This window comes from Mandrillus leucophaeus, unplaced genomic scaffold, assembly GCF_000951045.1.
Source record: "Mandrillus leucophaeus isolate KB7577 unplaced genomic scaffold, Mleu.le_1.0 Scaffold22, whole genome shotgun sequence".
Classification (NCBI taxonomy): Eukaryota; Metazoa; Chordata; class Mammalia; order Primates; family Cercopithecidae; genus Mandrillus; species Mandrillus leucophaeus.
The window spans coordinates 1106776-1130117 of record NW_012102254.1 but is presented as its reverse complement, the minus strand read 5'-3'; the positions used below and the strand labels follow the sequence as shown (position 1 = coordinate 1130117).

Genomic DNA, 23342 nt, shown 5'->3' with positions numbered 1-23342 from the left:
ATCACTTGAACCTGGGAGGCAGAGGTTGCAGTGAGCCGAGATAGCGCCATTGCACTCCAGCCCTGGGCAACAACAGTGCAAGACTCCGTCTCAAAAAAAAAAAAAAAAAGGCAGCCTTCATACAAAATTTTGTGCATAGACTTATCCTCAGTACCAGTTTCCCATTAGTAGAATATGAATACCAACTCCCTCAGGTGGTGTAGATTAACTAAGGGAATATATGCAGAGCACTTGGCACAGTGAATGGCAGCCACTGTCACTGCTGTAGATGAGGGCAAGTGGGTAAAGTCAAGCACCTTTCCCTGATGGCTGTCTGGATCCACGGAGAAGTATCCAAGACGCTCAAACTGGAACTTGTCGAAGGGTCTTGCCAGGGCCACAGAGCAGTCCACTAATGCTGCTTCCACCACGTGTAGTGATGCCTGCAGGCAGGGAACTCAGGCAACCATCCAACCAGGAAGGCCTACCTCCCAAACCCCAAACCTCATGAACCTACCAGGTTCAGGTCACTTAAGAATCCACCAGGCACCTCAGTAGGATCTTCAGGGTTCTTGTGCTGGAATCTGCAGCCAGAGTGAAGGTCATACCCCCAGCTGGACAGCCACAGCAGGCAATGTGCATCTGGTACCTGCCCCTACCCCATCTCTGTTCACTCACAGTCGCTCATAGAGGCGAACCTCACACATCAAAGGCTGTGACACCCAGTGAATAAAGGCCTTTGGCTTCTCTCCAGCATCTGCCCGTCTGCAGGTCACCTCCAGACTCTCAACAGAACCACTGGGGCCCTAGAAGTAGGGGGAGGGGAGCAGCAATTAGATCTGGGAACCACAACCAGGATTGCAGGCTACACTCACATCCTGGCCCCAGCAGGCACTGCAGTAGGAAGGCTGCAGCTGGCTCTCACCTTGACAACACGCTGCAGCTTAATGACGTAGCCTGTATGCCTCAGGCCCACAGGCTGGCCCCAAGCCAGGCGCTTAAATCCTGGCTCTGGCTCCTAGACATAGGAAGTGGGGTAAACACAAGAGACTGCAAGGGTCAAACAAATGGTGAAGCTTCCCTACCCCCATGTCTGGCAAGGATTGGTTCATCTGAAGCAGGAAGTAGATGGACTGACAGAGATAAAGAGATGAAAGGTTCCCAGGACCAGACTCAGCAGCAAACGAGAGCCTCCACCCCCACCATTTACCTCCTTGAAGTCAGTCCTCTCAATGAAGACAATGGGTGCAAAGGGAACCTGATGGAAGCCTTTGGTCTCATCAGCTGGGAAGTTGGGCACCTGGATGTCCAAGGACTATAGCAGGAGACAGGTATGAGTCATACTCAGCATGAGGACCCTCATGCCCAGAGCCAAGTGTATCCCCAGCTACACACACACATACACACACGTGTAGCACACATGTTGAGGCAGGCCCACCTTGGCAGCAGGAAAGTTGGTGATGATGACCCGTAGTGACTCCAGCACAGCCATGGCTCGTGGGGCTGTGTCATTCAGCACATCACGCACACAGGCTTCTAGAAGATGTGGCTCCATTGTGGTCTGTGCCACAGTCACTCCCACCTGGCAGGAAAGTTCAGCATCAGTCACAGCTACAATCACAAACTGCCACACTCAACCCTCAATCTGTCCACCCAACCTGCTGGGCTATACCCGGGCACAGAAGCTGTTGATGGCCTCAGGTGGGAAGCCCCGCCGTCGCAGGGCCGTGAGTGTAAAGAGCCGTGGGTCGTCCCAATCCCTGTGGATAAGAAGGTTGGTGAGAAGGCCTTTGGGAGTGCATGCCATTAACCTTTCATAAGCCAAACAGCCACACCTACCGCACAGCACCAGTTGCTACAAGCTGGAGGATCTTCCTCTTAGAGACAACAGCATAGTGCAGGTTGAGACGGCCATACTCCCACTGCACAGGGCAATAGATGTCCAGTGCATTGCAAAGCCAGAAATAGGAAGAGCGTCTGGGGTGGGAGAGTAGGGTTAGGACTGGCCAGCTCTGGAACCAGGCAGAGACCACAGGAAGGGCTGCTGGAATTCCATTGGCCCTACCACCCCATGGACCCAGCTCCCTCACCGGGCCTGGAATTCCTTGGTGCAGAGTGAGTGAGTGATGTGCTCGATGGAGTCACAGAGGCAGTGTGTGTAGTCGTAGGTGGGATAGATGCACCTGTGGGGCATAGGCAGTGGGCCCTACCATCCAGCCCTACTCTGCCCTATCCCATGGCCCATCGTCCTGCTCCGCAGTCCCCCCATCCCACCCCATTCTACACCCACCATTTGTCCCCTGTGCGGTGGTGTGGTATATACTTGACTCGGTAGGCTACAGGGTCCATCTTGCCATCCTCCATCACCAGCTTCATCCGTAGTGTGGCCTCGCCCTCTGAAAACTTGCCCTTGCGCATTGCCTGAGGAGAACAAGGACTCAGGCTGTCTCTAAGCACAGGGGCATTTCATTCTGAGCACCTTGGCCCACCCAAACCCAGATGTTCCTCTAGGACCCCACCTCAAAGAGCAGCAGTGACTCCTCCGTGGGACGGTCTCTCCAGGGTGAGGGCAGAGTATTATGGCCTTTGAGCTCCTCTACTCGCTGGTGGCACACATAAGCCAGACCCCTGTGGGGAAGGGGTGTGAGTGCCCAGCATGGCTGTGACCTAGTCAGCCTGCCTGGCTCTACGTCATGGCCCTGGCCTTACCTGCGGATGAGCTCCACAGCCCACGTATATAGCTGGTCAAAATAGTCAGAGGCATACGTCACTTTGTAAGGTGTGTAGCCTGGAGCAAAATGAGACAAAGTATGAGCAGCCAGCCAGAAACACCCAGTGGCAGGCCATGGTCCAAGGAGAGGCCCACTAACCACCAGCCCTTCTAGGCTTTGTCCAGTCCATACCCAGCCAGGCCACCATATCACAGATGGCACTGAAGAACTTTGCTTCCTCCTTCTCAGGGTTGGTGTCATCAAAACGCAGAAAACAGATGCCATTGTTGGCCTAGGAAAGTTGCACCACCTGTGAACTCCCATATCATCCATTAGCCCCACAATCCTGTTCATCAAACTAGGATATTCACAGAGCACTCTCATGTCAGTTTTTTTTTTTTTTTTTTCTGAGATGAAGTCTCACTCTCTCGCCCAGGCTGGAGTGCCGTGGCACGATCTTGGCTCATTGCAGCCTCCACCTCCCGGGTTTCTCCTGCAGCCTCCCAGTAGCTGAGACTACAAGCATGTGCCACCATGGCCAGCTAATTTTTGTATTTTTAGTAGAGGTGAGGTTTCACCATGTTGGCCAGGTTGGTCTCAAACTCCTGACCTCAAGCGATCCACCCACTTTAGCCTCCCAAAGTGTTGGGATTACAGGCGTGAGCCACCCCACCTGGCCTCATGTCAGAATTAAAAATGCCTTCAAGAGCTTCTCTCACCTTCCTGCATCTAAATGGCTAGATAAGGCATCTCTTACACCAACTTGACACAGACAGCATAGCATCTTTCTAGGCCTACGGACTGCACTGGCAACTCCCCCAAATTTGAATTCACTGACTCCTCAGAGGGAGGGAGCTATTTATTCCAATAAGCTCAATAGATTCCTAGGTATCTGTCACACATGTGGTTCCTTTCCGTGGTCTCTGTCCACCTGGGTACATTACTGGGAGCAGACAGCAAGGCAGGGACATGGTATCCACTCATGGGAACCTCTAGTGGTCATCTTGCTTGCCAGGTGCCTAGACACATGCATACCTTGGCATAGCCAAAGTTGAAATTGATGGCTTTGGCATGTCCAATATGCAGGATTCCATTGGGTTCTGGTGGGAACCGGGTACGTACCTAAAATAAGGGGGATGGGAAAAGAGAAATAAAGTCAGAGCTCAGATGACCCTAAAGAAACAGAAGTTCCCTCCTAGGAAGGCCATGGTAATGGGTAAGATGGGGCAGTATGGAGGCAGCCCAGGCACTCAGGCAGGTGTTTGATGGCACAAGCTCACATGACCACATTCCCACATACCTGCCCACCAGTAATCTCCAGGTGCTGCTTTAGTAGATTCATGGTATGTGGAGTGACCACATAGCCTGGGGTCTTGTAGTTCTCACCTGCCAGAACCAGAATAAGCCTAAGGACCAGGCTGCAGCCAAAGCCTCTGACCCTAGGGGCCTGACTATAGGAGCTGCTGCCAAGATCCAGCCCTCCCTAGGGTTTTGACATGCCCACTAACCAGGCTTGTGGAACTTAAGGGCCTCGCCCCGGAGCTGCTCCATCAGAGACAGGGTCTGGTCAGCAGTCTCACCTGTGGGGAACAAAACAAGGAAAACTTGTCCTCTGGATATATTTACCATATCCTACAGCCAGAACAGAACTGAGTAGACCCCTCTTCCCTCAATTCCAGAGACAAGAGATCTAGAGCCAGACATCTGAGGCCTCTCATGCCAGTCTCTGGGCAAAGGGAACAAAGGAAACACCAGGAATCCCAGTCTTGAGACAGAAGTCAGGGTACTGAGTAAGCCAAGGGCCTGAGGAGCCTGTAAGGACTCTTCTGAGGAGGTTCAGAAGTCAGGGAGCTGAATGCCGTGACAGGAGCCTGAAGCTTCTCACCATTCTCCATCACATCTTTCGCTGTCCTCCGGTCTGTTTCTTCCAGCCGAGCTTTTGCCACCTGAAAGAAGCCCCAGGTGCTTCAGAAAATGGCATCAAATTTTCTCTTGGACAGGGTCTTGGGATCACTGTGGTCAGACACTTCCTTCCCCAGCCTGAAGTCTCACCATACCTCACCTCACCCTCAGGGACTCAGGGCCATGCCCAGCCCTACCTTCGGCTTCTTCTCCAAATCAGCCTCCAGCTTGGGACCCAGAAGGTGGAGGACCTGAGCAGAGACCAGAGTCAGGCAGGGACAGGAGTATCCTCTTTCAAGGAGCCCCTGACTGATCCTACCCACCCACCCAAGGCTTCCTGGTCTATCTACCAGCACTGACTGAAAGATCCTACCTAGCCCATCCCACCACTTCTCATGTGGGTCTGCTAGTTTAAAATGCTCTTGCTCTTGTTGCCCAGGCTGGAGTCTTGCTCTTGTTGCCCAGGGTGGAGGTGCAATGGCGCGGTCTCAGCTCACTGCAACCTCTGCCTCCTGGATTCAAGCAATTCTCCCCCCTCAGCCCTGCTGAGTAGCGGGGACTACAAGTGCCCGCCAGCACGCCCAGCTAATTTTTGTACTTTTTGTACAGATGAGCTTTTACCATGTTGGCCAGGCTGGTCTCGAACTCCTGACCTCAGGTGATCCGCCCACCTCAGCCTCCCAATAGTGCTGGGATTACAGGCGTGAGCCACCATGCCCAGCCCCCTCCCACCTTTTTTATTGTTGTTGATTTTGAGACAGGGTCTCACTCTGTACCCCAGGAAGGAGTGCAGTGGTGCAATCAGAGCTTAATGCAGCCTTGACCTCTTAGGTTCAAGGAATTCTTCCACTTCAGCCCCACAAGTTGCTGGGACTACAGGTATACACCACCATGTCTGGCTAATTTTTAAATTTTCTGTAGAGATGGGTTCTCACTATGTTGCTCAGGCTGGTCTTGAACTCCTGGGCTCAAGTAATCCTCCTGCCTTGGCCTCCCAAAGTCCCGGGATCGTAAGCGTGAGCCACCGTGCCCAGCCCTCCTCCTGCCTTTTATCCCTTAGTGGATTCCAGGCCCTGTTCATGCCAGTCTTTGCCAGCTTCAGCTTAATGAAGCATGCCCACCTGCATGTCCACTTCATTCTTGATCATTTTGCCATCTGCCCATTTGAGCACAGCCCGAGCCTCTCCTAGAAGCATAGGCACAAGGAGCTGCAGAAAAGCAAAGAGTACTCCCCCCACCTCCTTTCCAAGGAAAGGTCCTGGCTGACCGCGAGAACCAGAGCCTGAGCCCAGCCAGACCACTTTAAGTCACTCCTGTTCCTTCCCCCACCTCCCTCTCACTTGTGCCCAGAAGAAAAGGCATGACCAGAGAGAACAATATAGCCCCCTTCCAGGCCCTGCTCACCCATCAGCAGCCCCATGTTAAAATGGTAACGTTCCACCAGGAGCTGGGGCTGGTGCCTGTTAATGGCAGCCTCCACCTGCAGAAAGCCAAACCATGTGGTTCAGGAAAGCCACCTTTAGAGATATTCTGGGAACCCACACCCTCACTCTGGGTCTTCCTGGGGAGGGAAACTGAGCCACTCCTTTCCATGGCCAGGACTGGGGAGGCAGACGATGCCTGGGGAAAGACTCACAGCCTCCTCAATCTGCTCTGGGGTCACAATGACCCCCACGCCACATTCCTGCTCAAAGTCCACAGTGTCGATGGGGTCCAAGGGGTGACTCCGCACATACTCAAGGGCAGCTGAGAAAAAAGAGCCCGTGAGTTTGTGGCATCTCTGCTCCAAGAAGTGGACAGACAGGGTCGTAATCTCATGAAACTCGAAGGACAGTCTGGCCTCCTGAAAAGTTAAGCCCTGGCACCACTACCCTAGAGGACACAGGGAAGAAAGAAGCACGTGTCGAGAGTGGATCCCCCTCAGACCCTGACGGTTCCCTTGTCAGTCTCACCATAGGCCACCCCCTCCATGCCTCAGTGCCTGTGCAGAACCAGGTGTCTAGAAAGAAACTGGAGGACTTGGCAAAAAGGGAAGACAGGGGTCTTGGCTGAAGGGAGGCATTGGTGCGAACTGGCAGGACAGGTAGGGGTCTCACCGCTTAGCTGGGGCTCAGTGTGGATCTTCTTACTGGCTATGTAGCTTACAAGGAAGGAGAGACGCCGAGTATCCCTGAGTCGGGAGGCCAAGCCATATAACAGGGTCCCGGTAGCCTTGTCAATGGTGGAACCCAGGGTCTGCTGAGCCTGGGGTCAGAGGGGTCAAGAGAGAAACCCCGCGCTCAGTGAGAGGAAAGAGCGGGATAAGTGGGGCAGGTCGGGATCTGGACCCCGCCCCGCGCTGCGTTGCAGCCTGGTACGCAAACCAGGCCGGAGGCAGAGGGGCTCGCACCTGAGTAGCGGCCTCGCGCAGCTGCGCGCTCAGAGCCGTGTTCTTGAGCGTCTCGCGGGCCTTCTGCTCGCTCAGGCCCAGGCCAGTGAAGAGCGACAGGGAGTCCAGAGCCGCCATCGCAGAGACACCGGAAACCAAAAGAAACTTAGGACCGCGTCTGCAGGTCGGCATTCACTCGCTGACCAATGAGAGCGAAGCCTCCGGGAAGAGCCAATGGTGTCCTTCCTTGGCGGTAGGGGGCGGGGCGCTCCAAGGTCGTCTACCCCATTTAAAGAACACAGGGCTGACAAACCGGCTTTTCCGGGGGCTTCGCTTCCGCCTCCGTGGAACTGGGCACTTGAAGGGGTGTTGGCGGGCGGCAGGGCTTTTGGAGATATTTGCCACGTACCTGGGAGGAAGGTGCTCGGCCCCGAGGCAGGAGGAAGACACAGGCGTGGTTTTGCTCTGACTTTTCTACTTCAGCCCTGGGAACTCCATCTCAATATAGTGATTGTCCTCGGGGGCAAATGCGAGTCCCTGTCGCGCTTTTGACGCCACAACTTTGGGGTTGTCATGGAAACAGTTGAGCAAAATGAAGCCCGGGAAATCCCTGATCCACACTCCATCGCAGAGAATGTGTGGAATGACCGATCCAGGGACCCCATAAGTCCGCCGGTTTTCACGTGCCCACTTGGACACAGCTGGCCAGGAAAGGGAAGGGATGGGTCTGGGCCAGGAGGGACCTCACATAAGTTCTATGATGATTTGGTTTAAAATCTTGGCCTGGCGCAGTGGCTCAGGCCTGTAATCCCAGCACTTTGGGAGGCCAAGGTGGGCAGATCACTTGAGGCCAGGAGTTCCAGATCAGCCTGGCCAACATGGTGAAACCCCCTCTCTACTAAAAATACAAAATTAGCTGGACATAGTGGTGCACGCCTGTAATCCCAGCTACTCAGGAGGGAGAGGCTGAAGAATCGCTTGAACCTGGGAGGAGGAGGTTGCAGTGAGCTGAGATTGTACCACTGCACTCCAGCCTGGTGGACAGAGTAAGACTCTGTCTCAAGAAAAAAAAAGAAAAACAGAAAAAAAAATATCATCCCACACTTACCCTCTTGCCTCTTGCCAAAGCATTATCAGGGAAACCACAAGCAAATTAGACCCTGAAATCCCTCTGCAAGCCTTTGAGAGAGGATATTTTATTGAAGTTGGGAAAGGGTGGGACAAACGAGATGGAATCTTCATGATCATAGCTGTTGTGCTTGGGAATCTCCCCACAGTCTCACTGGACTTTCAGGATCTGCTGGCTAAAACAGAACAAAGACTTTGTGTGTGTGAAAAGGGACTGAGGTAGGGGGTTGCAGAGAATGAGCAGCTGGTGGTGGGATGGTGGAAATCCCCAAATTTGAGATTAGAGCTCTTGCAGGAATTGGTGATGCTCACACTTACGGACCTTCAAGGAATAGGCAGGATCCTGACTAGTCTTATCTATATTCTGTGTCTTTTGTACCCACATCCCATTAATGACCAAGCTCCAAGTCTGGGTCTACATCTGGACACCACCTAATGATCACATAGCAGGTGCTGACCAGGGCCACATGCTGTAACACTATCCAGGTCCAATGCTGTCTTGGGGCTTCCCACATCTCCATGTCCTGGTGGCCCCAGCCAGATGCCTAGCCCTGCAGTGCACTGCATGAGAAAGGCCAGGTGCAGGAGTTAAGCAGGGATGCAGATTAGTGGTGCTAAGGACAGGTATCAAGAAGCAGAGCCATAGCCCTACCAGCCTTTCACCAAATTTGAAGCTGCAAGTGCCCAGCCCACCATAAAGGTGATGAGCAAACCCATGCAGCGTGCCTGCCACTGCCACCATTTTCTCAGTAGCTGATGCTGCCAAAAGATTAACTGTAGCACCATCACCAAGTCCTACAGGTCTGGTGATGGCCCCCTCAATGAGATCAAGATCTGCACTCCCTTCCCTGGTTACTTCATGATACACTGTGGACCCCATGGCTACAAGTCATAGGATGAGGCAGTAGCCCCACCAGTGCCACCAAGAATGCCACAAGTGGTAGTACCAGTGGATGTCCAGCTAGTCCCCTAGATGTCTATGACTTGCACAGAGCAGAAATGTTAAATTGTATGGGCCCAGTCTGGAGGTTAGCCTACCTGCATGAGCCCCTGGCACTCCTTCCAGGAAAGTCAAGAGAAAGATGACCAAGTGGAAAAAACCAGGCAGCAGCCAGCAAGGCCCAGTCGTGGAATGGACAGAGGTAGGGTCCAGCAACCTCCTGGGCTCAAACAATCCTCCCATCTCAGCCTCTGAAATATTTGGGACTACAGGTGCATACCATAACACCCAGCTAATTTTTATATTTTTAGTAGATGGTTTCACCATGTTGCCCAGGCTGGTTCTGAATTCCTAGGCTCAAGCTATCCTCCCACCTCACCCTAAAGTGCTAGGATTACAGGCATAAGTCACCACACTTGGCCAGTTTCAGAAACTTTTTTTCTTTTGAGATGGAGTCTTGTTCTGTCGCCCAGGCTAGAGTGCAGTGGCGCAATCTTGGCTTACTGCAACCTCCACCTCCCAAGTTCAAATGATTCTCCTGCCTCAGCCTCCAGAGTAGCTGGAATTACTGCACCCGACTAATATTTATATATTTAGTAAAGACGGGGTTTCACCATCTTGGCCAGGCTGGTCTCGAACTCCTGACCTCATGACTCACCCGCCTCGGCCTCTCAAAGTGCTGGGATTACAAGCGTGAGCCACCACGCCTGGCCAAAGAAGGAAGGCTTCAGGGACTCTTAAGGGAAGACTCTTAAGGCTGGCAGGCCCCAGCACCCTGCCTTCAATAGAAGTCAGACAAGATTCACTCTGGTCCTCTCTGCTTGTCCTCTTTTCAGGGTAGCAATATCTACCCCACAGCAGTTTTCCTCCTGCTCTGTTACCCACAGGGATGCAGATGGTATTCAAGTTACAGCAAAGAAAAAGCTGAGAACAGGAGAGGAGGAGGAAGATCTCCCAGTACTTCTGTCCCCCAAGTCCTCCCTGACTTGTCTGGCTTTCAGCCCCAGGCTGCTGTGGTTAATGCACCTTTTACTCCATACTGTCAGCTCCAGTGTTTCATATACTACTCTGTCCCTTGGCCATATTGAGATCCTGACAATGCTTACCACAGCTGCCTCTTATGTGGGATCAAAGAACAGCAGGTAGACTCCAAAGAGCTGATAGCACTGGGGGCTTCATGACATGAGCTGGGACCCCATCATCTCCCTTCAGACTAGAGCACCTTCAGGATTTCTCATAAACACACACACACACACACACACACACACACACACTCACTCTCTCTCTCTCTCTCTCTCTCTCTCTCTCTCCAAATGATGGGGAGGGGAGGTGGCCCCAGCACGTGGTGGATCACAGTCACTAAGTCTACTTATTTATTATTTATTTTTAAAATATATTTAAACAGCAGCAATCACTTCCAAAATGCAAAAAAAATTACAATTTTTAGAATAAAATTATAATGTTTATAATGCGGGTCAGAAAGAATTGAAGGTACAACAGAATCAAATCACACAGCACTGGAGGTGGCTAGAGAAGCCAAAGCCCACTGGTCAGGGGTCCAAGCTAACAAGAAGTCCCAACCTGAGAGGTCTCCACACCCAAATCATACCCCACAGCTTCCCGTTGACAGAGCCAGTGTCCTCTGGGTTAGAGAAGGAGAAGCGGCAAGGAGCTGGCCCTCTGTGGTGGGTGTCCCAAACCCAGTCCCCCCCATCAGCCAGGGACCTGCTAATCCACCTCCTCCATGTTGCTGTAGGTGGGGGCTGGCCGATCCACAGGGGGGGCGAAGCGTTCAGGGGCTGTCCGCGTGGGGGCCACCTCGGGGGCCTGGCCAGGGCCTAGTCCCTGCAACAGAATACGAGGACAGGGGTTGGGGGCTGCCCAGCATGCCGCCTGGCATCCCGGGGGTGCTGGCTTGGAGCCCTGGCACCCAAGGGAGGGTCCCAAGGCAGGCGCAGACAGCAGCGGCGTTCAGACAGAGAGACAAGATTGGGCCTGAATAGTCTGGCTTTATTAACACTTTAAGTACAGGAAGTAGCTTGGGCAAGGCCAAGCCCGAGGCCAAGGGTCAGAGCAGCAGGATGAATGGACAAACAGCTGGATGGATACACACCCTACGATGCTCTGCCCGTGCAGGGGCCACAGCCTCCCCACCCTCTCCCACCAGATGCACAAGCTGAGGCCCAAAGCCCAGAGGTGTTCCCCACAACAAAGGCAGGCATGGCCTGGGGCAGGCAGGTAGGCCAGCTCACAGCAGCTGCCTGCAGGCGAGCTCATCTCCAGCGACTCTGGGATACCAGAGGATAGAACACGTTGAGCACGAGGGCCACCAAAGCCGCCACGGTGCCCAGGACAAAGTACCGGAGGCAGCCCTCATCTGGTGTGGTAGGGCCACGTGGCGGGGGGCCCACCCAGTCTTGGGGCCCCCAGGGACCCAGGGGCCCAGGCCCCTCAGGCACCGGCTCCTCCTCAGCCTCCAGCTCCTGCCAAATCCGGGAAGCCTAGGGTATGTGGAAACGGCCATCAGCACCCCAGGGGTGGGGAGGACCCAGTGTCCCTGAGACCCTTAGCCATGATAGTCCCACCTGGGGTGACTGGGGCTAACACTCTGCATTCTAGATCAAGCAGCAAGGAGGAAGGCAGGCAGCCAACCTCAGGGTTGTCCAGACTAAGAGCACAAGTGTAAGTAAATCTTGACAGCATTTTGGCCTACCCTAAACAGCTTTCAATCCACGTGCAGCTCCGCATGGAGGTGGGAGGGGAGTTATCTGGTTAGTATTTCAGTCCAGGCCTCTTCAGAGGACACTGATTTATAGGAAACAGGGCGCCAATCCCAGAGCAATCTCCTTGCTCCTTCCCACTCACACCCCAGATCCTGACCAGTCTTCTGCAGGGACTTCTCTAATCCTTGACAGAGAAGGCTTAAGAGAGGATGGAGCCAGAAAGGAGGCGGCCAGTCCAGAAAAGAGATGTGCCTACGCCCACCAACTGGGCCTATGGCACATAATGTCACTAAAAGACACAGAAGATCCTGAAGGCTCAGCAAAGACAGATGCTTACCTCAGAGAGTATAACAGCCACCAGAAGCCATGGCCAGCCCAAATAGGCCTTGTCTTGAGTGCACAATAGAACTCAGGGACATCACAAGTGAGGGTGTGTGGGCTAGCATGTGGGGAATGTGCAGAGGAAATCTAGAGAGTATCAGTTATAGTTCATTCATAGCACAGTGCCCAGTGAGGTTCAAAGCAGTTGCCTGACCTGTGCCAACTGGGTGCCAATGTGCTTGCCAGTGGCATCATGTTAGTGTACCTGTATGTTAGTGTCCCCAGGGCATGGGGATGCCTCTGGATAAAGCTTTGATGTTAAGGGAACTCTGCAATTCTCATGAATCCCAAGGCTCAGGGAGCCTGTGACTGGAGGAGAGGAAGCTATATCCCCAACCCTGCCCCGCAGTCTGTGAGCTGTCCCCCACTATTCTGTAAAGCCGCCCACATGCCTCACCTGGCTGGCAGCAGCCTCAGCTGCAGGGCCTAGGTCTGGGTGGTGCTCAGAGTGACCTGCCCTGGGGGGCCTCTCCACAGGAGAGTTCCGCCGGCGGTAGAAGAGTACATAGGCATAACGCGTCACAACCTGGCTCTCGTCTACCGTTGTCACCGTGCTGTCATCAAACAAGCGCCAGCCTAAGGCAGGGTGGGAAGAGTGTGAACGAAGTCTGCACCACCACCCCTACCATCTATCCTGCTGGCTGTGTGTGCCCTCACCCACGTCACTGCGCTGACTGCTACGATCATTGGGCAGGCGTGCACAGGCAGTGTAGTGGCCACCAATCATGCCTCCATAGTGGTTGATGACAGCATACAGATCATAGCTGGGCAGCTGCTCCTCTTTCTGACCAATGCAGAACTTGCTCAGGTCCAGGTTCCTGCAGGTCAGGTCCAGTCAGGGAGGGGTGAGACAGGCAGCAGGTGCTCAGGATGCCCACCTTGGTCCTCACACCCCACCCACAGTTACCAAGGTCCATTGCTTACCGAACAGGGAACTCCACCAAGTCATTGATCTTGTCACGCCAGATAAAACTACGAAAGGAGAAGCGCTTGAGCTGCACGATGAGAACATTTGGCAGGCGCCATAGCAACAGCTGCTTGGAGGCCTCACGGTGCTGTTTGCACTGTGGGCAGTACCTGGTGGGAACAGAGGTTGGGTCAGGACCAGCAAGTCTCTCTCTTCTCCATCCTGCCCCCTTATCTGCTTGCTGCTCTGTTCTCACCAGGCCTCCTCGGGTGCCAGCACCTCAGGCCGTGTGAAGAGGTTGAGGCACTGGTCCAGGGTGAAGTGGCCGGCCCGGGCAGCCTCACCGGCAGAGCCTGGATCCTCAGCACATTCCAGCTCCTTGGAGGCTACCAACACAAACTCCTGCAAACGCTCATTGTTCCTCCAGACGAGAGCCAGGCTACAATCGTCACCCAGCTCCAGTGGGGTGTCTCCTGGAGATTGGCAGGGAGAGAGGTCATGCAGCTGTGGAGAACAGCCAGCTCAACCCACCCCATGGCTCTCACCCACGGCCTCAGACACCTTTGTCCTCTAGCCGCTGCTCTCGGTTGGATGAGTCAATTTTATAGATGAAGAACTGTGGTGTGTGGGCATTCATAGCTTCACTTGGGTGCTGGTACCCAGGCACAGCGGCTGTGTGAGAACATGATAATCAAAGCTTCCCTGCCCATCAGGGCCTCACCAGGCCCACGAGGTCCTAAACAACAGCCCCCCCCATCCTCCCCTACCTTCCTCCCCAGCTCCCAGAGCTTTTCACTGGATCTTACCTTCGGGTCGGGACACCCTCTCGCCAGCAGGCAAGGAGCCAACCTCAGTGGGCCCACTGGCCAGTATCTCAGAAGAAATTCCACTGGTGCTGGGCACAGGACCCCGGTCAGGGGCTGCCCACACCCGGGGAAGCCCTGTGTCCCCCTCAGCCATAGGGGTCACCAGCTGGAGCTCAGGTGGCTGAATGGGGTCCCTCTCACTGTCCCCAGCCTCCAGGGAGCCAGTGGAGAGCAGTGTGGTGCAGCCAGGGCTCTGAGACTCCAAGGCCATGCGGCCAGGCTGAAAGGGTGGCTGGAATACACTCACAGAGTACCTGGCAACAGAGAGCAAGGCAAGTAGGACTCCTGACCAGCCCATCTAGCACCTCTGCTCCCACCTACACCACTCTAGTCCAACCACTAGGCACTTACCGGGCATAGCCCTCTAGCAGCTGAGCAAGGCGGGCATAAGTGAGGCGTGAGGCAGGTACACTGACCAGGAAGGGGTAGCCAATGTTCTCAGGTCGGCAGAGGCCCTTGTGGTCAGGCCAGTGGGTTTTCTGGCAGAGCCTGAGGGGAAGAGGAAGACAAGGATAAGGCCCTTAGCCCCATCTCCTATAACTCCATAATGGGGGCTAGTCATAGTCCCTGGGAACTGGGTATGCCAGCCCTGCCTCCCCCAGAACCTGGTAAAGTAGGCAAGTAGAAAGCTTAAGCACATGTGCCTTGGTGTGAAGGGAAGGGGCAGGGTGGCACATGGAAGGTGGAAATAAAGGGTCGGGGAGACGATGGGGGTCCTCACTGGTTGCAGTAGCCCACACGGTAGCACCGGGTACAGCGCTTCAGCTTTTCATCCTCCGACTGTTGCTTCCGCTGGCAGGCTGCACACTTGGAGATGGGGACGCTGGGCACCTGGGGGCGCTAGGGTGGGTCGTCTGGCTCAGCAAGACCAGGCAGGAGTACCCCACCCACCGGGGCCCTATGCCATCAGGTTGGCCCCCACTCACCTGTTGCACCTCTAGCACCACTACCCGCTCCTTAGCCAACTCTGGGGATAGCAGCTCAAAGCAGAGGAGCATATCAGATGGGGACACAGTGTCCAGTGAGTGGGAGGGCAGGAACACACGATGGAAACGATTCTTAATTACCTGAGGACACAGAACACACAGATCCCACATGAGGATAAGCCCTTTCCCTAGCCCTGCCCCAGAGTTTAAGAAGGCTTGGCCCGGCTGTGGGTCTATGTGGGCAGTGGTGAGGTCTGTAGGCCCAAATAGGCTTAGCCTCTACTGGCACCCATCTCAGTGTCCAATGCCATAAGGAGCCTGATGCATCAGAGGGCCTGAAAGACCGGGTATGAGGCAGATATCAACCACACCAGCTCTCCACACTGAGGGACTCTGCCCTGCTATAACTAGAATAGCCTTATAAGACTGTAACATACTATCACAGAGGGTCCATATTCAAAGAGCCTCCTCCCAACTCTTACCCCTGAGAAAATCGACACTGTCAGGCTAAAGGCTAGGAACCCCTGGGGAGAGCTAGCACACACAACTGGGATAAAAGGAGAGAGCAGCAGGATAGAGGGAGAAGCAGAGCGAACATAGGTATAGTCCTGCAGTTCAAGCTCCTTGTCTAAAAAGGGAAATGCAGTTGGGATCCACGACCACAAAGGGGAATAAACCCTGATAATGGCTAGGAACTGAAGGCACTTCTGTTGCACAGACAAAATAACAGCACATCACCTGTTTTTGTACAGTCACAGGCATACTCATTTGTATGTCTATTTTTATTTTATTTTTATTTTTGAGTCTTGCTCTGTCGCCCAGGCTGGAGTGCAGTGGCGCGATCTCGGCTCACTACAACCTCCGCCTCCCAGGTTCAAGCGATTCTCCTGCCTCAGCCTCCTGAGTAGCTGGGACTACAGACATGTGCCAACATGCCCGGCTAATTTTTTTTTTTTTTGTATTTTTAGTAGAGGTGGGGTTTCACCATGTTAGCCAGGATGGTCTGGATCTCCTGACCTCGTGATCCACCCGCCTTGTCCTCCCAAAGTGCTGGGATTACAGGCATGAGCCACCATGCCCAGCCCTATTTTTATTTTTTATCTATTTATTTATTTTTGAGACAGAGTCTCACTCTGTCACCCAGGCTGGAGTGCTGTGGTACAATCTCTGCTCACTGCAACCTCCACCTCCCGGGCTCAAGTGAGCCTCTTGCCTCAGCCTCCCAAGTAGCTGGCACTATAAGCATGTACCACCACGCCCAGCTGCTTTTTTAATTTCTTGTAGAGACAGTGTTTCACCAAGTTGCCCAGGCTGGTCCCAAACTCCTGGGCTCAAGTGATCTGCCCACCTCAGCCTCACAAAGTGCTGGGATTACAGGCGTGAGCCACTGTGCCCAGCCCATGTGTATGTCTGTAGATGCCAATGACTATACACACGTGTCTATGGTGAGTACACACACACATCCATATATATAATAGCCCAAGGAAAGACAAAGGTACCTCCGCCAAACGCAGATTCTCAGGCTTCACACGAACGCTTTGAGAGAGGGAGTCCAATACTTCACTGGCAGTGGAGTTCTCCTTGCTGACGCTCACCAGGAACTGTGGCAAAAAGGGCAGTCAGTGAGGGAGGTGGGCCACGTTCTCTAGAACAGCCCAGAGGGTAGGCGCTTACTCCTCACCTTAATGGGCTTGCTGTGGGGCTCTCGGGCGAAATAAAAGACAGGGAGAACCTTTTGCTTTTGTGGCAAGGGCACCGGCAGATAAAGAAACGGGTCAAAAGTGATGGAGACCTGTGGATGTAGAGGTGGCACTGGGTAGCTGCACACAGAGTGGGAGACAAAATGTTCATGCCCAAAGAGCCCATTCCAGGGCTTCTGATGGCTCTCAAGGCCTCCACAGCCAACCAGCAAACTCTCAGGCTTCAGGACACTAGATGGGGCAGGAGGACCACCAGGAGATAACAATCCTCCTTTCTGGCACTCAAAGCCCTACTCAGCTTAGCCACTTTACGAATTTGCCTCACACTCGCACCCCATGTGCCCACAACCCTGCCACAACACCTCTGAGCTCTAACATCACTTTTCCCTCAGTCAGGAAGCCTACCTAAGTGGGCTCTTCAGCCCATATAGAATCCTAAGGCCTCCCTGCCAACTTCTTTGCCCAAACCTTAAGATGCACGTGCCTCTGAACCTAACATGACCAGAATAGAGGGCCTCTTTCCAGGGGAGCCCATCACACCTTGGCACACACAGGGCACACCAGCTTCGACTTGTACTGCCCCTGAAATAGGTCCACGATGAAAGAGTCATTCCTCATCTTGTGCCGCTGCCATGCTTCCTCAGCTACCACCTGAGAGGCAGAGTGGTGAGAACCAAAGAGGCCTGGGGGCTGGGATGCTCATGAGACATGCCCACCCTCTGTCCCTAACCCTGACCTCATCAGGCCTCCCATCTGAGTCCACGGTCTCTGTGTAGGGCTTGTTCTGAATGCGATTCAGGTCCTCGTGCAGCCCATCCAGCAGGAAAGCCATGAACTCCTGGGCATCATGCTGCGCATAGCCTGTGAACTGGCTGGCCTTACTCGCCACAATGGCCTGGATACAGGAGCCAAAGTGTGAACACAAAGCCCTAGCACCCACTGCACACCCGGTTGGCTGGCCCTCCCCGCCCCCTGCAGCCAAGGGTGACAGTGGTCACAGATCACCTTCAACTTGGAAGGCTGGAAGGCATGGTGGGTGCCCTTCCACAGCGCCCGAAGCAGCACAGCAAAGCCAATGGCCAGACGCCCACCAGTCCCTAGTGGGTTGTTGTAGTTGATCTCAGCCTCAAAGGAGCGGTCTAGGAATAGTAGCGGAGCAAAGGTGTGAGGGACAAAGGCACCCTCTCTGCCCATTCCCCAGGCTCCAGGCCCTGCCCTCACCATGGAAGAAGTCCCGGAGTTCCCGAGTGTTGGACAGAGACTGAATGACGCTGTTCATGAAGCAGGTGTTGCCTAAATTGACAAGGCCAGTGAAGCCTGGCAGACACACTTTCTTCTCTTCCTCTTCCTCCTCCTCCACACTATCTCCACTAACTGGGCTGTGGGGCATGGGAGGCACCATACATGTAGGCTTGGGCTGGGGGAGCAAAGAGGACATGAGAGAACAGCTCCAAGACTCTCCAACCTCCATTCTTCGTCCTTCCCATCCCAGAATTCTCACCGACACCAGGTGTGTCTCTGGCTTTGGGGTTACATGCTCCATAGGTGTGCGGGTTGCCACACTCTCTAGCCCTGTGTCCTCAGATCGTGCCTTGGATTTATCCTTCTCCATAGCCCGGGCCTCCTCCTGGCCTGTCAGGGGGTGGGGAGCACCTCCTGGTGGGGTTGAATCCAGAGGGGTTGGACCTGTCGGCACGGCAACCTTTGCACCACCCACTGCACCTTAAAAAGGGGGAATGAGAGGGCTGGTGGTTAGCAGCATGTGACAGGGGTTTGGGTCCTGATCACGTGGAACTGGGCAATGAAGGGAGCTCGTGTGCAGACCTCGTGTAGCCGGGGCCTCCAGGCCCCCCCACCGCTGACTCTGCCTCTTACGAAGGCAGATGTCGATGCGAGAAGCCGTGAAACAGAAGGTGCACTGCTCTGGCTCAATCAGATTCCTGTGGGAAAAGGCTGAACTCAGGAACTTAGGAGGAATGGGCATCAGGATAGATAAGCCAGGGAGATGGAGCCTGGGGGAGTAGGACAGGCACAGTGGTGGGGCCGGGCACCACCCACCTGAGCTTCACCTGCCAACGGAAGATGGTGTGGGGCCCACAGCCTGGGTGCAGCCTCAGGAAGTTTCCATCCCTGCAGAGGCACAGCAGGATAGGAGGAAGGACAAGAGGAGGAGCATGAGACATACTGTCCCACCTGAGGCATTGTTTGCCCATCATCTGCCCACCCACCTGGTCTGGAAGATGAGTGTGAAGTCCTGCTCACGAAAAAGTACTCTCGAGGTGTCCCTGCAGATCTCCTTCACGTACACGTGCACCACCACTGAATCCGGGCCCTTCTCATACGAGTCATTCTTGACAAACGCCAGGTTCACCATCGACTCGGGCTCTAAATTATTGAGACCATGGCTCAGCTCCAACCTGGACAGGTTCCAGCCTATTGCTACTCTACTCCCTAACCACCTACAAGCTTTGCAACCCAACCTAGGCCTGCCCACCCCCACCTTTACCATCCACCAAGGTTGCAGCATCTGCTGCCACTGCCATCTCCTCCTTGGCACGGTCATCTTTCCCAGAGTTTCTGCTCCGGACCATGGCTGGAGAGACTGGGTCATTCCCAGGAGACACTGCTTTCTCTCCTGCCAAAAGGGCTAAATTCTCCTCTGAGCCCAGGAGGCAGGTTTGGGGGTTCACCGGTGGTATGCAAAGCTGTTCATCAGCCTCAACCTATCAATGGCAAGATTGTGGGCAGAATCAGCCTGGGCTCTGCCAGGTGGCTCCCACTCCAGTGCACACTCTTTCCCCCCATTTCCTAACACCCATACAGGTGCCCAACTCTCACCTGGGTGGCCGGGTCAGCCACGAAGGGTGGGGCATCACCCCGGGGTCCAGGGTCATCCCTGGACCCCTCCCCCTCTGGCCCTCTGCAGAGATGCACAGCCCTCTTGGCGCTGGGCCCTGCCTGGGCCCCGGGGCCAGCCCCTGAGCCTACCTCACCACGGCTCTGGGCCCGCTTCTGGTTCCGGGCCTCCTGCTTAGCCCGGTGGGGCTCAGGGCCTGGCTCCAGGGCAGTGGGAGACAGTTCCTGCCCATTCTCCTGGCACTGCAGCCCCGGCACCAGCTCCTGGGTCCCTAGAGGTTTCTTCTGCCAAAGATACAGCAGTCAGGCCCTGTCGACTACACTGGCTATCCCTACCCAACCCTGTACTACTAGAACTCACCAGGAGGGAGGGCCACGTGAGCATAGGCACCTTTTTGGGCAGTGTCAGGTGCAGGAGACTGCCCTTGCGGGTTTGCACTTTAGCACAAGAGCTTTTTATCTCAGCATAGAAGACACCACCCCACTGCTGACCACCTGGAGACAGAGCAGGGTCCATGAGGTAGGATAGGAGATATCAAAAGATTCAAACATACTATTGTGCTCAGGGCAGATGGACACACCTGCAAACCGCACCACACAGTCCGTATCTGTGAAAGCAGCATCTACATCCTCCAGCTGCAGGGGACCTACTCCCACATGAAGCTTGACAATCACCTCTTCTGCACTCTGCCTCCAATCGAGCAACAACTCTGGAGGGGGAGTAGCCAAGAGATCATGAGGGTCTTCACAAGCTCCTGATGGTGATAAGCAGGTAACAGAGACCCAGCCCTAATGAAACTGCTTCAGATGGGAGCCAAATTGTAAGTGATCCCTCCCCTTCCCTAGCACCCAAAAAGCTCATTCATAACTGACCCTCTTTGGTCTGCTCCTCCCGAGGAGTGGATGCTGACCCTGACAATGAAGGAAAAAACAGCCGGGAATGGTGGCGTGAGCCTGTGATCCCAGCTGTGCAGGAGGCTGAGGCAGAAGGATCACCTGAGGCCAGAAGTTCAAGACCAGCCTGGGCAACATATCGAGACCCTGTCTCTAAAAAAAAAATAAGAAAAATTAGCCAAGCATGGTAGGGAGGCTGACATAGGAGGATTACTTGAGTCCAAGACTTTGAGGATGCAGTAAGCTACGATCACACCTGCACTGCACTCCAGTCTGTGCAAGAGTGAGACCCTGCCTCTTTAAAAAAAAAAAAGGAGGGGGCCAGGCACAGTTGCTCATGCCTGTAATCCCAGCACTTTGAGAGGCCAAGGTGGGCAGATCACCTGAGGTCAGGAGTTTGTGACCAGTCTGGCAAACACGGTGAAACCCCATCTCTACTAAAAATACAAAAATTAGCTGGGCGTGGTGGTGCGTGCCTGTAATCCCAGCTACTTGGGAGGCTGAGGCAGGAGAATCGCTCGAATCCGGGAGGCGGAGCCCACAGTGAGCCAAGACCACGCCACTGCACTCACTCTAGCCTGGATGACAGAGTGAGACTCCATCTCAAAAAAAAAAAAAAAAAACCATGCATGGTGGCATGCACCTGTAATCCCAGCTACTTGGGAGGCTGAGACAGAAGAATCACTTGAACCAGGAGGTGGAGGTTGCAGTGAGCCGATATTGCACCACTGCACTCCAGCCTCGGCAACAGAATAAGACTCCATCTCAGAAAAAAAAAAAACAAGGAAATAAAGAAAGAATAGGTTAAAAAGAAAGAAAAAAAATTTAAAAAAGAAAGAAGGCAAGCCCCCCAACAGCACCATCTTCTGGATCTTAGCCAAGTACTCAGGCTTCAAAGCTGAGGCTCTACTGAGCCTATCATGGGTCCTTCTCTCATCATCAGACCAGGACAGAGAGGAGCAAAAAAGTCATCTCCCAAACCCCAATCTGTATACTTAATAAAATGGGACGGAAAGAAAGCCACAAGCACTCTGGGAATGCCACTCCCACCTTTCCTAGGATCTCCATCCTTGCTCTCCTGGTTTGCTCGATCCTTCTGCTTCTTCTTACTAGTTGCGTCCTCCAGTCCTGGGGGCCCTCTCCTTGGGCCTGTGGCACTGGCCCCGCCAGACATCTTGAGCCGCTTGGTCGACAGCCAGAGTGCCCCGGGGCCGGCAACAGCGTCTGGGTCAGGGCTGCGGCGCTTTCTTCCTGGCCCAGCTATCTTGGCAACTCTTTGTGGCCAAATTCTCCAGCAAGGAACCAACAGCCTAATGGAAAAGAGCCAGTGATCACTGCCAAGACCCAGCAACTTGCTCTTTAGCTACAGCCAGGGCTCAGCAACCCAGGACACTCCTAATGCTACAGAGCTGTATCTTCTCATCTCTGAAGAATCCCTGGACACTCTCAGGCTATTTTGAAGAGGTAATAAATAATGCAAGTAGCAGCAACCACTTCTGGCCAAGCTTCATAGATACCCACCATAATAGTCCCACACAGCTGGAAGCCTCACTGAGGGGGCACCAGGTCAAGGGAAGTCATGGCCTGGGACCAGACTACTCCACCAATCTGGAGAGGAGCCATGGCTCCAGCCCACAAGGCTGGCACTCCGAGCAGGGTGTTCACTTTTCCTTCACTCTCACTGGCTGCTTAGTCACCACTGGAGAAATAGAAGGTGGAGGAGGAAGGCAGGAAAGGAGACAAGCCACAAGAGGCCCAGGCTCTGTGGCTGAAAACAGGCTCAACCCAGGTTCTGCCATTGCCCAGAAAAAGTCCTGGGGCTAAGGCACTCCACCTGCCTCCTGCCAGCTCCCACCCTTAGCAAGAACCTGCTCCTATGTACTGCTTGGTTCTTCTTCATTTTAAGAGAAAGTCCTCTCCCCAGCTGCTGTCCCAAGCAGAGAGTGACTGAAAAGTGTATCTAGATGTCACACTACCTCTTCAGCAACAACCCTGCTCTAGTACTAAGGCAGGATGGGAATCCAGTTTGAGACTGGAACAGAAATCATCACCTTCCTTCCCAGATGCGTTCACTCATGAGCTCTGAGACACAGGGACCACTACAATTTCCCACAGACCCACCGGTAGATTCCGGACTGTTTCCCCCTCCGAAATGAAGGTCTTGAAGCTAGATACTGAGATGAGGCTGGGGAGGACCATGGATCCAGGACCCCTGGCAGCCTCAAGCCTGGCCTGAACCAGTAGCAGGACAGATAATGACTAGTCTGTGTTCCCCTAAGTGTGTAAAGGAGGAAGGAGGGATGGTAGGATACCTTTCTACAGGTCAGATGTGGTACTGGTGGACTGGATCTTTAATGACACCTGCTACCGACGCCTCCTTCTCTCACCCAGGCCCCAGCCGAAGGTCGCGTCCCTCCCCCATGTCCCGGAGACGTTGAGGCGGGAAAGGGGCTGTCTAGAGACCCGAGCCGGCCTGAAATGGCAGCGCGGGGTTACTGACCACAGACCAGCGCCCCGGTCGAGTTGCAACCCAGCTTCAGCCTCTGAACCCCGAGCCCGCCACCACCTCTTCCAGGAAGCTGCCCTAGCTGGCCGCCAGTCCTCTCCCAGGTGGGAGGCTGGCCACAGGCATAGCGTAACGGCCCCGCCGGCATCAGTGGGCTGGCACGCTGCGGGACACTAGGGGTAGGGGCTGGCACGGCCCGTGACCTTGAACAGGCCGCCGCGGCAGCGCGTTGCGGCCTCCCCGCTGCGGCCAAGCAGGCGAGTTGCAGCCCGCTCCACTCACCGAGCGAGACCGCCGCAGCCAGCCCTCTTCGGGCCCTGGCAACCCGCTCTCCGTTCCGGTTCCGGCGTCAGGTCGGTTCCGGTTCCGGCGCGCCCCTCCCCCGTCCCGGCGCCGCCGCCACCGCCTTAGCGGCTTGTTTTGTTTCGACTTCTAGTTAAGGCCGCGGGAGGCGGAGCGCCAAGCTGCTGACGCACTTCCGGCGGGAATGGGCTCGGGGAGACTGGCAGGCGGCTCCGGGGCGGGCCCGAGCGGAAGGGGGCGGTGCTCGGATGG

At 54.5% G+C, this 23342-nt stretch overlaps 2 protein-coding genes across 8 annotated transcripts in view; both read right to left on the bottom strand.

The window, feature by feature from the left end:
• Positions 1 to 7494, bottom strand: part of QARS (glutaminyl-tRNA synthetase) — a 9472-nt gene extending 1978 nt beyond the window's left edge. The window contains exons 1-23 of one of the 3 annotated variants that reach the window (XM_011980938.1): positions 6982 to 7494; positions 6689 to 6836; positions 6229 to 6338; positions 5997 to 6072; positions 5714 to 5778; positions 4790 to 4843; positions 4576 to 4636; positions 4199 to 4270; positions 3991 to 4076; positions 3726 to 3812; positions 2883 to 2982; positions 2689 to 2767; positions 2499 to 2607; positions 2270 to 2400; positions 2070 to 2162; positions 1819 to 1956; positions 1652 to 1739; positions 1418 to 1561; positions 1190 to 1294; positions 905 to 997; positions 658 to 785; positions 497 to 563; positions 297 to 422 (exon numbers count right to left, since the gene is read on the bottom strand). In XM_011980938.1, the coding sequence (XP_011836328.1) occupies positions 297 to 422; positions 497 to 563; positions 658 to 785; positions 905 to 997; positions 1190 to 1294; positions 1418 to 1561; positions 1652 to 1739; positions 1819 to 1956; positions 2070 to 2162; positions 2270 to 2400; positions 2499 to 2607; positions 2689 to 2767; positions 2883 to 2982; positions 3726 to 3812; positions 3991 to 4076; positions 4199 to 4270; positions 4576 to 4636; positions 4790 to 4843; positions 5714 to 5778; positions 5997 to 6072; positions 6229 to 6338; positions 6689 to 6836; positions 6982 to 7152 (2331 nt within the window). In that variant the 5' untranslated portion in view covers positions 7153 to 7494. The remainder of the gene's footprint in view (positions 1 to 296; positions 423 to 496; positions 564 to 657; positions 786 to 904; positions 998 to 1189; positions 1295 to 1417; positions 1562 to 1651; positions 1740 to 1818; positions 1957 to 2069; positions 2163 to 2269; positions 2401 to 2498; positions 2608 to 2688; positions 2768 to 2882; positions 2983 to 3725; positions 3813 to 3990; positions 4077 to 4198; positions 4271 to 4575; positions 4637 to 4789; positions 4844 to 5713; positions 5779 to 5996; positions 6073 to 6228; positions 6339 to 6688; positions 6837 to 6981) is intronic. The other 2 variants (XM_011980939.1, XM_011980940.1) reach the window with 2 other exon arrangements.
• Positions 7495 to 10392: 2898 nt separating this feature from the next.
• On the bottom strand, positions 10393 to 23253 carry USP19 (ubiquitin specific peptidase 19). 5 transcript variants are annotated; one of them, XM_011980934.1, is made up of 27 exons: positions 23070 to 23253; positions 21332 to 21591; positions 20261 to 20434; positions 19969 to 20142; positions 19749 to 19882; positions 19370 to 19672; positions 19038 to 19254; positions 18760 to 18916; positions 18590 to 18661; positions 18356 to 18471; positions 18033 to 18253; positions 17753 to 17948; positions 17537 to 17670; positions 17268 to 17426; positions 17072 to 17182; positions 16513 to 16623; positions 16331 to 16432; positions 14832 to 14972; positions 14627 to 14745; positions 14257 to 14394; positions 13846 to 14159; positions 13601 to 13711; positions 13296 to 13512; positions 13057 to 13209; positions 12790 to 12950; positions 12530 to 12708; positions 10393 to 10873 (listed from the first exon to the last, which is right to left on the bottom strand). In XM_011980934.1, the coding sequence occupies exons 2-27, from the start codon at positions 21453 to 21455 to the stop codon at positions 10757 to 10759; spliced, it is 4155 nt and encodes a 1384-aa protein (XP_011836324.1). In that variant the 5' UTR covers positions 21456 to 21591; positions 23070 to 23253; the 3' UTR covers positions 10393 to 10756. The 5 variants fall into 5 exon arrangements, with proteins under 5 accessions (XP_011836324.1, XP_011836322.1, XP_011836325.1 ...); XM_011980932.1 differs by having other exon boundaries at positions 10393 to 11529; positions 18033 to 18247; XM_011980935.1 differs by having other exon boundaries at positions 18033 to 18247; positions 19779 to 19882.
• Between the last annotated feature and the right edge of the window lie 89 nt (positions 23254 to 23342).